The sequence below is a fragment of the Passer domesticus genome, unplaced genomic scaffold (genome assembly GCF_036417665.1).
Source record: "Passer domesticus isolate bPasDom1 unplaced genomic scaffold, bPasDom1.hap1 HAP1_SCAFFOLD_105, whole genome shotgun sequence".
Taxonomy (NCBI): Eukaryota; Metazoa; Chordata; class Aves; order Passeriformes; family Passeridae; genus Passer; species Passer domesticus.
The window spans coordinates 41,485-55,248 of record NW_026989906.1 but is presented as its reverse complement, the minus strand read 5'-3'; the positions used below and the strand labels follow the sequence as shown (position 1 = coordinate 55,248).

Genomic DNA, 13,764 nt, shown 5'->3' with positions numbered 1-13,764 from the left:
CATTTTCAGGGTGGGATTTTCCCGGGAATTCCCATTCCCAGGGTGGGATTTTCCCGGGGATTCCCTGATTCCCGTTCTGGGTGCGGGTTTTCCCGGGAATCCCCGGGAATCGCGGTGCCATTCCCGGTTTTCCCGCAGCTCTTCAGCCCGTCGGTGGCGGTGCCGGACGTGACCCTGCCCGACCTGGACAGCAGCCTGGCCAGCGTGAGCCCAAATCCCGGGAATTCCCGGAATTCCGGGGACTCCCGGCCCCCAAAAAGGGCAAATCCCAAATTTTCCAACCCCTGGGATTCCCATTCCCGCCCCCACGGCCCAGAATTCCCATGAAAAATCCCGGATTTTTGGGAATTCTGTGGAAAATTCCCCCCAGATCCCAGCTGGGCCCTGGGGGGTTTTCCTGGGAAAAGCCAAAATGGGAATTTTTGGGATGGGGGGAAAAAGTGGGAATGTCCCGGGAGGGCCAAAATCCTGGGATTTGGGGGTTTTTGGGAATATCCCAGGGGATTCCTGTGGGGTGGGAACGGGCCAGGTTCCTGGGGTGGGATTTTGGGGGATATTCCGTGGGGTCTTTGGGATATTCCTGGGATGGGATTTTGGGGGATATTCCACGGGGGTTTTGGGATATTCCAAGGGGTGGGAACGGTTTTTTGGGATATTGGGATCGGGATAGGGATTGGGATCGGGATTGGGATTGGGATCAGGATCAGAGCTGGGAGTGGGATTGGGATCAGGTCTGGGATTGGGATTGGGATTGGGATTAGGAGCTCGATCGGGATTGGGATCGGGATTGGGATTGGGATCAGGAGCTGGATCAGGACTGGGGCTGGGATTGGGATCAGGATTGGAATCAGGATCAGGATTGGGATTGGGATTGGGACCAGGATTGGGATCAGAGTTGGGATTGGGATCGGGATTGGGGCTGGGATTAGGATTGGGATCAGGTTTGGGATTAGGAATGGGATCTGGATTAGGATTGGGGCTGGGATCAGGATTTGGATTAGGATTGGGATCAGGATTGGGATTGGGATCAGGAGCTCGATTGGGATTGGGATTGGGGCTGGGATTGGGATTGGGATCTGGATTTGGATTGGGATCAGGAGCTGGATCAGGACTGGGGCTGGGATTGGGATCAGGACCTGGATTGAGAATGGAATTGGGGCTGGGGTTGGGATCAGGATCGGGATCAGAGCTGGGATTGGGATCGGGATCGGGGCTGGGATTGGGATTGGGATCAGGATTGGGATTAGGAATGGGATCTGGATTAGGATTGGGGCTGGGATCAGGATTGGGATTGGAATCAGGATCAGGATTGGAATTGGGATCGGGGCTGGGATTGGGATTCAGGATCTGGATTAGAATTGGGGCTGGGATTGGGATTGGGATTGGGATCCAGGATCAGAGCTGGGAGTGGGATTGGGGCAGGGGCAGGATGAGGGCTGGGACTGGAATCTGGGATTGGGATTGGGGGTGGGATCCAGGATCAGGATTGGGATTGGGATTGGGACTGATTGGGTTCGGGATCAGGGCTGGGATCAGGATTGGGATTGGGATTGGGATCAGGATTGGGATTGGGATCAGGAGCTCGATCGGGATTGGGATTGGGGCTGGGATTGGGATTTGGATCAGGATTTGGATTGGGATCAGGAACTGGATCAGGACTGGGGCTGGGATTGGGATTGGGATTGGGATCAGGACCTGGATTGAGAATGGGATTGGGGCTGGGGTTGGGATCAGGATCGGGATCAGAGCTGGGATTGGGATCGGGATCGGGGCTGGGATTGGGATTGGTATCAGGATTGGGATTAGGAATGGGATCTGGATTAGGATTTGGGCTGGGATCAGGATTGGGATTGGGATTGGAATTGGGATCGGGGCTGGGATTGGGATTGGGATCTGGATTAGAATTGGGGCTGGGATTGGGATTGGGATTGGGATCCAGGATCAGGATTGGGGTCAGGATTGGGATCAGGATTGGGATCGGGATCAGGACTGGGATCAGGGATTGGGATTGGGATTGGGGTTGGGATCAGGATTGGGGGTGGGATTAGGATTGGGATCAGGACTGGGATCGGGGCTGGGATTGGGATTGGGGCCAAGGTGAGGATGAGGGCTGGGATTGGGATCCACATTGGGATTGGAATTGGGACTGGGATCAGGATTGGGATCAGAGCTGGGATTGGGATTGAGGCTGCAGTTGGGATCGGGATTGGGATTGGGATTGGGATTGGGATTGGGATTGGGATTAGGATTGGTGTTAGGGTTGGGATTAGAATCAGTGCCAGGATTGGGATTGGGATCAGTGCTGGGATTGGGATTGGGATCGGGATTGGGATCAGAGCTGGGATTGGGATTGGGGCTGGAATTGGGATCCGGATTGGGGCGGGATTGGGATGAGGATTGGGATTGGGATTAGTGTCAGGGTTGGGATTGGGATCAGTGCTGGGATTGGGAGTAGGACTGGGATTGGAATCAGGATCAGGATTGGGGTTGGGATCAGGTTTGGGGCTGGGATTGGGATTGGGGCCAAGATCAGTATTAGGACTGGGGCTGGGATCGGGATCAGGTTTGGAATTGAGATTAGGGCCGGGATCACAGCTGAGATTGGGATTGGGATCACGGCCAGGATCAGGGCTGGGATTGGGATTGGGATCAGGGCTGGGATTGGGATGAGGGCTGGGATCGGGATCACGGTCAGAATCAGGGCTGGAATTGGGATTGGGATCAGGGCTGGGATTGGGATGAGGGCTGGGATCAGGATCAGGACTGGGAATTGGATTGGGGCTGGGATCGGGATCAGGGCTGGGATTGGGATCAGGGCTGGGATTGGGATCCAGGGTCAGGATTGGGATCCAGGATCAGGATTGGGATCAGGATCAGGGATCGGGCTGAGATTGGGATCGGCATCAGGGATTTGGATTGGGATCAGGGTTGGGATTGGGATTGGGATTCAGGGTTGGGATTGGGATTCAGGATCAGGATTAGGATCAGGGTTGGAATTGGGATCAGAGCAGGGATTCAGGATCAGGTTTGGAATCAGGGTTGGGATTGGGATCAGAGCTGGGATTGGGATTCAGGATCAGGATTGGGATCAGGATTGGGATCAGGGCTGGGATTGGGATCGGGATCAGGGTCAGGACTGGGATCGGGATCGGGGCCGGGATCCTCCCCAGGACCGTTCCCAGCTGTCCCTGGATCATGGCACCAGCTCCGCCCCATTCCGGGATTTCCCTCCCCGGCATCATTTCTGGGAACGTTTGGGATGAGCAGGGCTGGGCTTGGGATCCCTCTAAAACCCCAAAAACCTCGGAAGGAGCGGGAATCACTCCCGGAATTCCGGCAGATCCAGGATCTCCTCTCGAACCAGGAGCAGCAGAAACCGACGGAGACCGAGCCCGGCGCGGGGGACTCCGGTATCCCAAGGGGATTTGGGGGAATTTGGGAATTTTGGGGTATTTGGGGTATTCGGGAATGGGGGACTCTGGTATCCCAGAGGGGATTTGGGGATTTTTGGGGGATTTTGGGATTTTTGGGGTATTTGGGGAATTTGGGAATGGGGGACTGTGGTATCCCGAGGGGATTTGGGGGAATTTGGGAATTCTGGGATTTTTGGGGTATTTGGGAATGGGGGACTCCGGTATCCCAGAGGGAATTTGGGGGATTTTTGGGAATTCTGGGATTTTTGGGGTATTTGGGAATGAGGGACTCCGGTATCCCGAGGGGAATTTGGGGGATTTGGGGAATTCTGGGATTTTTGGGGTATTTGGGAATGGGGGACTCCGGTATCCCGAGGGGATTTGGGGGATTTTGGGAATTCTGGGATTTTTGGGGTATTTGGGAATGGGTGACTCCGGTATCCCAAGGGGATTTGGGGGAATTTGGGAATTTTGGGGTATTTGGGATATTTGGGAATGGGTGACTCCGGTATCCCAGAGGGAATTTGGGGGATTTTTGGGAATTTTGGGATTTTTGGGGTATTCGGGAATGGGTGACTCCGGTATCCGAGAGGGAATTTGGGGGGAATTTTGGGAATTTTGGGGTTTTTGGGGTATTTGGGAATGGGGGACTCAGGCATCCCATGGGAATTTTGGGATTGTTGGGATATTTGGGTCTTGGGAAGAGGGGAGTCCGGTATTCCATGGGAATTTTGGGAATGGGGGACTCCGGTATCCTGAAGGGAATTCGGGGGATTTTGGGAATGGGGGACTCCAGTATTCCAAGGGAATTTTGGGATATTTGGGGGTTTTGGGATATTTGGGAATGGGGGACTTGGGTATCCCAAAGGGAATTTTGGGATATTTGGGAGTGGGAGACTCCGGTATCCCGAGGAAAATTTGGGGAATTTAGGGATTTTTGGGATTTTTGGGGTATTTGGGAATGGGGGACTCCGGTGTCCCATGGGAATTTTGGGATTTCTGGGATATTTGGGAATGGGGGAATCTGGTATCCGATGGGAATTTGGGGATATTTCGAATTTGGGGAATTCTGGGGTTTGGGGAATTTTGGGGTTTGGGAATGGGGGCTTCCAGTATCGCAATAGGAATTTGGGGATTTTGGGGGGATTTGGGATGGGATTTCAATTAGGATTACGTGGGATTAGGATTGGCATTAGAATTAGAACTAGGGTGGGTTTGGATTTGGGGTTGAGATTTGGATTGGGACTGGGATTGGGATTCCCCTTTTTGCAGGGAAGCAGCTGGTTCCCTGCACGGTGCATGATCCCAATCCCATTTTTCCCAATCCCAAATCCCAAATTCCCGTTTTTCCAGGGAAGCAGCTGGTTCCCTGCACAATCCACCCGCTGTTCCTGGTGCATTATCCCAATCCCAAATCCCAAATTCCCGTTTTTCCAGGGAAGCAGCTGGTGCCCTGCACGGTGCAGCCCCTGTTCCTGGTGCATTATCCCAATCCCAAATTCCCAATCCCAAATCCCAAATTCCCGTTTATCCAGGGAAGCAGCTCGTTCCCTGCACAGTCCAGCCCCTGTTCCTGGTGGATTGTCCCAATCCCAAATTCCCATTCCCAAATCCCAAATTCCCGTTTTCCAGGGAAGCAGCTCGTTCCCTGCATGGTGCAGTCCCTGTTCCTGGTGCATTATCCCAATCCCAAATCCCAAATTCCCGTTTTTCCAGGGAAGCAGCTGGTGCCCTGCACGGTGCAGCCCCTGTTCCTGGTGCATTATCCCATTTTTCCCAATCCCACATTCCCAAATCCCAAATTCCCATTTTCCAGGGAAGCAGCTCGTTCCCTGCACAGTGCATGATCCCAATCCCACAATCCCAATCCCACATTCCCAAATCCCAAATTCCCGTTTTCCAGGGAAGCAGCTGGTTCCCTGCACAGTCCACCCGCTGTTCCTGGTGCATTATCCCAATCCCAAATCCCACATTCCCATTTTCCAGGGAAGCAGCTGGTGCCCTGCACGGTGCATGATCCCAATCCTATTTTTCCCAATCCCAAATCCCACATTCCCATTTTTCCAGGGAAGCAGCTGGTGCCCTGCACGGTGCATGATCCCAATCCCATTTTTCCCTATCCCACATACCCAAATTCCCGTTTTCCAGGGAAGCAGCTCGTTCCCTGCACGGTGCAGCCGCTGTTCCTGGTGCATTATCCCAATCCCAAATTCCCAATCCCACATTCCCAAATCCCAAATTCCCATTTTCCAGGGAAGCAGCTGGTGCCCTGCACGGTGCAGCCGCTGTTCCTGGTGCATTATCCCAATCCCAAATCCCAAATTCCCGTTTTCCAGGGAAGCAGCTGGTGCCCTGCACGGTGCATGATCCCAATCCCACAATCCCAGTCCCACATTCCCAATTTCCCACATTCCCGTTTTTCCAGGGAAGCAGCTGGTGCCCTGCACGGTCCAGCTGCTGTTCCTGGTGCATTATCCCAATCCCAATTTCCCAATTTCCCAAATTCCCACATTCCCAAATCCCAAATTCCCATTTTCCAGGGAAGCAGCTGGTTCCCTGCACGGTCCAGCCCCTGTTCCTGGTGGACTCCAGCGCCGTGGACGTGGCGTCCGGGGACCTTCCCATCTTCTTCGAGCTGGGCGAGGGGCCGGGCTTCCCGGACGGGGACGAGTACCCCGAGGAGTACCCCGAGGAGTACCCCGAGGAGTACCCCGAGGAGCACCCCGAGGAGTATCCCGAGGATCCCGCGCTGCTGCCGCGGCCGCCCAAGGACCCGGCCGTGTCCTAAAACCGGGACCGGGACAGGGACACGATCCCAAAAAACTGGGGGTCACAAAAACCAGGGGTCCCAAAAAACCGGGGATCCCAAAAAAATCAGGGGTCCCAAAAGCCAGGGATCCCAAAAACCGGGGATCCCAAAAAAACAGGGATCCGAAAAAACCGGGGTCCCAAAAAACCGGGGTCCCAAAAGCCAGGGATCCCAGAAAACCAGGGATCCGAAAAAATCAGGGGTCCCAGAAAACCAGGGATCCCAAATAAACAGGGATCCCAAAAACCCACGGATGGGGAAAGGGAAGGAAGCCCCAGAGACTCGTCCTGCTTCTCGCACAGAGCCCGGAGCCGCCGCTCCCTCCGAGCGCCCCGGGGGATCCCGGGAATTCCGGGGGATCCTGGGGGGTCCTGGGGGATCCTAAATCGTCCTGGAGAATCCCAGGGGATCCTAAATCATCCTGGAGCATTCTGGGAATCCTGGGGGATCCTAAATCGTCCTGGAGGATCCTGAATCGTCCTGGAGAATCCCGGAGCGTCCCGGGGAATCTTGGAGGATCCCAGGGAATCCTGGAGCATCCCAGGGAATCCTGGAGGATCCTAAATCATCCTGAGGAGTCCTGGAGGATCCTAAATCATCCTGGAGGATCCCGGAGCATCCCAGGGAATCGTGGGGGATCCTAAATCATCCCGGGGAATCCTGGAGCATCCTGGAGAATTCCGGGAAATCCCAGAGGATCCTGGAGCATCCCAGGGAATCCTGGAGCATCCCGGGGAGTCCTGGAGAATCCTAAATCATCCTGAAGGATCCTAAATCATCCTGGAGGATCCCAGAGCATCCCAGGGAATCCTGGAGAATTCCAAGAAATCCCGGAGGATCCTGGAGCATCCCGAGAAGTCTTGGGAGGATCCCGAAGAATTCCGGGAAATCTCAGAGGATCCTGGAGCATCCCAGAGCATCCTGGAGGATCCCAAATCATCGTGGAGAATTCCAGGAAGTCCCAGAGGATCCTGGAGCATCCCAGATCATCCCGGGAAATCGCAGAAGATCCCAAAAAATCCTGGAGCATCACAGAGAGTCCCAGAAAATCCTGGAGCATCCCAGAAAATCCTGAAGGATCCCAGAGGATCCCAGAAAATCCTGGAGCATCCCGGGGATCCAGAGAGCGACGGAGCCCCGGGATCAGGGGGAGCAGAAATCCAGGGATCCCCAAATCCCGGAATATTCCAGAAAAAAAAATGCGCCCAAAATGCACAAAGTCCTGAAATACCCCAAAAATCCAGGGAATCCCAAAATCCCAGGGAAATCTGGAATATCCCAAAATCCAGCGGATCCCAAAATCCAGGGAAACCTGGAATGCCTCAGGATCCCAAAATCCTGTGGGACCCCAAAATCCCGGGGAAGCCTGGAATATCCCAAAATTCAGGGGATCCCAAAATCCAGGGAAACCTGGAATGCCTCAGGATCCCAAAATCCAGCAGATCCCAAAATCTTGGGGAAGCCTGGAATATCCCAAAATCCAGGGGATCCCAAAATCCTGGGGAAGCCTGGAATATCCCAAAATTCAGGGGATCCCAAAATCCCGGGAAACCTGGAATGCCTCAGGATCTCGAAATCCAACAGATCCCAAAATCTTGGGGGAGCCTGGAATATCCCAAAATCCCCCAGATCCCAAAATCCTGGGAATTGCACCCGACCCCAAAGCCCAGCAGTGCCTGAAATCCCACAGGACCCCAAAATCCACACAGATCCCAAAATCCAATGGGACCCCAAAATCCGGCAGTGCTGGGGGGACCCCAAAATCCTGTGGGACCCCAAAATGCCACAGGACCCTAAAATCCCATGGGATCCCAAAATCGGACAGTGCCCAAATCCCATGGAACCCCCAAATCTGAGGGGACCCCAAAATCCCCCAGGACCCCAAAACCTGGCAGTGCCACAAGATCCCCAAAGCCAAGGGGACCCCAAAATCCTGTGGGATCCCAAAATCTGATGGCACCCCAAATCCCATGGGACCCTTGAGGCAGGGAGAACCCCAAAATCCTGTGGGATCCCAAAATCCAGTGGCACCCCAAAACCTGGTAGTGCCTAAATCCCACAGGACCCTGAAATCCAATGGGACCCCAAAATCCAACGGGACCCCAAAACCTGGCAGTGCCCAAACACGCCAGGACCCTAAAATCCAATGGGACCCTAAAACCCTGGGTGACCCCAAATCCTGGCAGTGCCACAAGATCCCCAAAGCCAAGGGGACCCCAAAACCCTGTGGGATCCCAAAATCTGATGGCGCCCTAAAACCTGGCAATGCCCCAAATCCTGTGGCACCCCAAAACCCCACAGGATCGCGAAATCCAGGAGCGCCCCAAAATCTGGAACAGCCACAGATCCCCAAAGCCAGGGGGACCCCAAAGTCCTGTGGGATCCCAAAATCTGATGGCACCCCAAAACCTGGCAGTGCCTAAAATCCCACAGGACCCTAAAATCCAATGGGACCCCAAAATCCAATGGGACCCCAAAACCTGGCAGTGCCCAAATCCCACAGGACCCCAAATCCTGGCACTGCCACAAGATCCCCAAAGCCAGGGGGACCCCAAAATCCCACAAGACCCCAAAATCCAGTGGCACCCCAAATCCCATGGGACCCTTGAGGCAGGGAGCACCCCAAAATCCCATGGGACCCCAAAACCTCACAGGACCCCAAAATCCAGCAGCGCCCCAAAGCCAAGGGGTCCCCAAAATCTGATGGCACCCCAAAACCTGGTAGTGCCTAAATCCCACAGGACCCCAAAACCTGGCACTGCTGCAAGATCCCCAGAGCCAAGAGAACCCCAAAATCTGATGGCACCCCAAAATCTGGAACAGCCACAAGATCCCCAAAGCCAGGGGGACCCCAAAATCTCACAGGATCCCAAAATCCAGTGGGACCCCAAATCCTGGCAATGCCCCAAATCCCACAGGACCCCAAAACCCCACAGGATCCCAAAATCCTTTCTTTTGGGCAGCACCCCAAAATCCGGCACTGCCACGAGATCCCCAAAGCCAGGGGGACCCCAAAGTCCTGTGGGATCCCAAAATGTGATGGCACCCCAAAGCCTGGCAGTGCCTAAATCCCACAGGACCCTGAAATCCAATGGGACCCCAAAATCCAATGGGACCCCAAAACCTGGCAGTGCCCAAATCCCACAGGACCCCAAAACCCCCCCAGCCCCACAAATCTCCAATTCCCACTCTGGGAATTCCTGGGTTTTATTTCTCCCCTCTGGAATTCTGGGAGGTCCCATTGGAATTTTGGGAAAATCTGCTGGAATTCTGGGGGATCCTGCGGGAGTTCTGGGGGATCCCCCTTGGAATTCTGGAAAATCTGCTGGAATTCTGGAGGATCCCCCTGGAATTTTGGGGGGATCCCACTGGAATTCTAGAAAATCCGCTGGAATTCTGGAAGATCCCGCTGGAATTTTGGGGCATCCCCCTGGAATTCTGAGGGATCTCACTGGAATTTTGGGGGCTCCTGCTGGAATTTTGGGGGGATCCCCCTGAAATTCTGGGAAATCCTGCGGGAATTTTGTGAGATCCTGCCACAATTCTGGAGGATCCCCCTGGAATTCTGGGGGATCCCCCTGGAATTTTGGGGAATACCCCTGGAATTTTGGGGAATCTGCTGGAATTCTGGAGGATCCCCCTGGAATTTTGGGGGATCCCCCTGGAATTTTGGGGGATCCCCCTGGAATTCTGGGGGATCCCAGTTTGGCGTTCCTGGATTTTCTGGCTCCGCTCTGGGATTTGTCCCTGGACCTCGGGATTGGGAGCAGCGACCCCGGAACTGAACTTGGGAATTTTACACGAGAGAAGGACCCGGATCCCAAATGGGATCGAGTCGGGATTCCGCGTGGGAATGCCAGGATTCCGTATGGGAATGTGTCGGGATTCCACATGGGAATGTGTCAGGATTTCATATAGGATCGAGTCGGGATTCCAGACGGGATCGAGTCAGGATTCCACGTGGGAATGTCAGGATTCTGTATGGGAATGAGTCGGGATTCCATACGGGATCGAGTCGGGATCCCGTGTGGGAACGAGTGCAGATTCCACGTGGGAACAAGTCGGGAATCCCATATGGGAATGTCGGGATCCCGTGTGGGAATGTCGGGATCCCGTGTGGGAATGCCCAAATTCCATGTGGGAATGTGAGGATCCTGCATGGGAATGCCCAGATCCCATATGGGATCCCATGTGGAAATGCCCAAATTCCGTGTGGGAATGTCAGGATCCCGTATGAGAATGCCCAAATTCCACGTGGGAATATTGGGATCCTGTGTGGGAATGTCCAAATTCCGTGTGGGAATGTCCAAATTCCGCGTGGGAATGTCGGGATCCCATACAGGAATGCCTGGATTCCCTACAGAAATGTCAGGATCCCGTGTGGGAATTCCAAGATTCTATGTGGGAACGCTGGAATCCCGTGTGACAGTGCCAGGATCCCGTGTGGGAATGCCCAAATTCCATGTGGGAATGCCGGGATCCCACATGGGAATGCCCAAATCCCGTGTGACAGTGTCAGGATCCCATGTGGGAATGTCCAAATTCCATGTGGGAATGTTGGGATCCCATGTGGAAATATCAGGATCCCGTGTGGAATGCCCAAATTCCATGTGGGAATGTCAGGATCCCGTGTGGGAATGCCAGGATCTTGTGTGGGAATGCCGGGATCCTGTGTGGGAATACCAGGATCCCGTGTGGGAACGCCCAAATTCCGTGTGGGAATGCCGGGATCCCGTGTGGGAACGCCCAAATTCCGTGTGGGAATGCCGGGATCCCGTGTGGGAACGCCGGGACGGCGCGGGAGCGCGTGCTCTGCACCGACAGATCTCCATAAACCACGGCTCCGCCGCTTCCGCCTTCTCCGGCGTCCCATGGGGGGGCTGGGAGGCAACGGAGGGGATCCGGCCCCGGGAATGGGGATCCGGGAATGGGAACTGGGATCCGGGGCTGGGAACTGGGATCCGGCCCCGGGAATGGGGATCCAGGGCTGGGAATGGGGATCCGGCCCCGGGAATGGGGATCCGGCCCCGGGAATGGGGATCCAGGGCTGGGAATGGGGATCCGGCCCCGGGAATGGGGATCCGGCCCCCGGGAATGGGGATCCGGCCCCGGGAGTGGGGATCCGGCCCCGGGAATGGGGATCCGGCCCCGGGAATGGGGATCCGGGAATGGGAACTGGGATCCGGGGCTGGGAACTGGGATCCGGCCCCGGGAATGGGGATCTGGCCCGGGAATGGGGATCCGGCCCCGGGAATGGGGATCTGGCCCGGGAATGGGGATCTGGCCCGGGAATGGGGATCCGGGGCTGGGAATGGGGATCCGGCCCCGGAAATGGGGATCCGGCCCCGGGAATGGGGATCCAGGGCTGGGAATGGGGATCCGGCCCCGGGAATGGGGATCCGGCCCCGGGAATGGGGATCCGGGAATGGGAACTGGGATCCGGGGCTGGGAACTGGGATCCGGCCCCGGGAATGGGGATCTGGCCCGGGAATGGGGATCCGGCCCCGGGAATGGGGATCTGGCCCGGGAATGGGGATCTGGCCCGGGAATGGGGATCCGGGGCTGGGAATGGGGATCCGGCCCCGGAAATGGGGATCCGGCCCCGGGAATGGGGATCCAGGGCTGGGAATGGGGATCCGGCCCCGGGAATGGGGATCCGGCCCCGGGAATGGGGATCCGGGAATGGGAACTGGGATCCGGGGCTGGGAACTGGGATCCGGCCCCGGGAATGGGGATCCGGCCCCGGGAATGGGGATCTGGGGCCTCGGGAATGGGGATCCAGGGCTGGGAATTGGGATCCGGCCCCGGGAATGGGGATCTGGCCCGGGAATGGGGATCTGGCCCGGGAATGGGGATCCGGCCCCGGGAATGGGGATCTGGCCCCGGGAATGGGGATCTGGCCCGGGAATGGGGATCCGGGAATGGGAATGGGGATCCGGCCCCGGGAATTGGGATCCGGGGCTGGGAACTGGGATCTGGGGCTGGGAATTGGGATCCAGGGCTGGGAGTGGGGATCCGGCCCCGGGAGTTGGGATCCAGGAATTGGGATCTGGCCCTGGGAGTTGGGATCTCTCCGCTGGGAATTGGGATCCAGGGCTGGGAATTGGGCCCCCGGAACTGGGATCCAGCCCCGGGAACTGGGATCCAGGGCTGGGAATTGGGATTGGGCCCCTGGAACTGGGATCCGGAGGTGGGAATTGGGATCTAGGGCTGGGAACTGGAATCCAGACCCAGGAATTGGGATCAGGGAATGGGAATTGGGATCCACAGCCAGGAATTGGGATCCAGGGTTGGGAGTTGGGATCCAGCCCTGGGAATTGGGATCCAGGGCTGGGAATTGGGATCTGGGGCTGGGAGTTGGGATCCAGGCACTGGAATTGGGATCCAGGGCTGGGAATTGGGATTTAGGGCTGGGATTTGGGACCCATGCACTGGAATTGGGATCCAGCTCCAGGAACTGGGATCTGGGGATGGGAATTGGGATCCACAGCCAGGAATTGGGATCTGGCCCCTGGAATTGGGATCAGGGCCCTGGAACTGGGGTCCGGCCCCAGGAATTGGGATCTGGAGGTGGGAATTGGGATCTGGGGTGAGAACTGAGATCTGGCCCCAGGAATTGGGATCTGGAGGTGGGAATTGGGATCCAGGAATAGGGAATTGGGATCCTGCCCTGGGAATAGGGTCCAGCCCCAGGAATTGGGATCCAGGGCTGGGAATTGGGATCCGGGGCTGGGAGTTGGGATCTGGGGCTGGGAACTGGGACCCAGGCACTGGAATTGGGATCCAGCCCCAGGAATTGGGATCTGGGGATGGGAATTGGGATCTGGCCCCAGGAGTTATCCAGAGTTGGGAATTGGGAATTGGGATCCACAGCCAGGAATTTGGATCTGGGCCCTGGAACTGGGATCTGTCCCCAGGAGTTGGGATCTGGGCCGGGAATTGGGATCTGGGCCTGGGAACTGGAATTCAGGGCTGGGAGTTGGGATCCAGCCCCTGGAACTGGGTTCTGGCCCCTGGAACTGGGATCCAGGCAAGGGAATTGGGATTGGGCCCCTGGAACTGGGATCCAGCACTGGGAATTGGGATCTGGCCCCAGGAGTTGGGATCTGGGGCTGGGAATTGGGATCCAGCCCCGGGAGCTGGGATCAGGGAATGGGAATTGGGATCCAGGGGTGGGAATTGGGATTTGGGGTGAGAACTGAGATCTGGCCCCTGGGAACTGGGATCCGGAGGTGGGAATTGGGGTCCAGCTCCAGGAATTGCGAATTGGGATCTGGGGATGGGAGTTGGGATCCAGCCCCAGGAGTTATCCAGAGCTGGGAATTGGGAAGTGGGATCCAGCCCCGGGAATTGGGGTCCAGGCACTGGAATTGGGATCCAGCCCCAGGAATTGGGATCCAGGAATAGGGAATTGGGATCCAGAGTTAGGAATTGGGATCCAGGGCTGGGAGTTGGGATCTGGGGCTGGGAACTGGCACCAGGCACTGGAATTGGGATCCAGAGTTGGGAATTGGGATTTAGGGCTGGGATTTGGGACCCAGG

At 56.3% G+C, this 13,764-nt stretch overlaps 1 protein-coding gene across 7 annotated transcripts in view; it reads left to right on the top strand.

Annotated features, from left to right (window-relative positions):
• The window catches only part of HSF1 (heat shock transcription factor 1), a 75,580-nt gene extending 68,245 nt beyond the window's left edge, over positions 1–7,335 (top strand). For 2 of the 7 annotated variants that reach the window (XM_064405967.1, XM_064405972.1), the window contains 3 exons: positions 139–204; positions 3,311–3,410; positions 4,949–5,474. In XM_064405967.1, coding sequence (XP_064262037.1) covers positions 139–204; positions 3,311–3,410; positions 4,949–5,430 — 648 coding nt within the window. In that variant the 3' untranslated portion in view covers positions 5,431–5,474. Of the gene's footprint in view, positions 1–138; positions 205–3,310; positions 3,411–4,948; positions 5,489–5,953 lie in introns of those variants that run through there. The other 5 variants (XM_064405970.1, XM_064405971.1, XM_064405973.1 and 2 more) reach the window with 5 other exon arrangements.
• Positions 7,336–13,764: the final 6,429 nt, after the last annotated feature.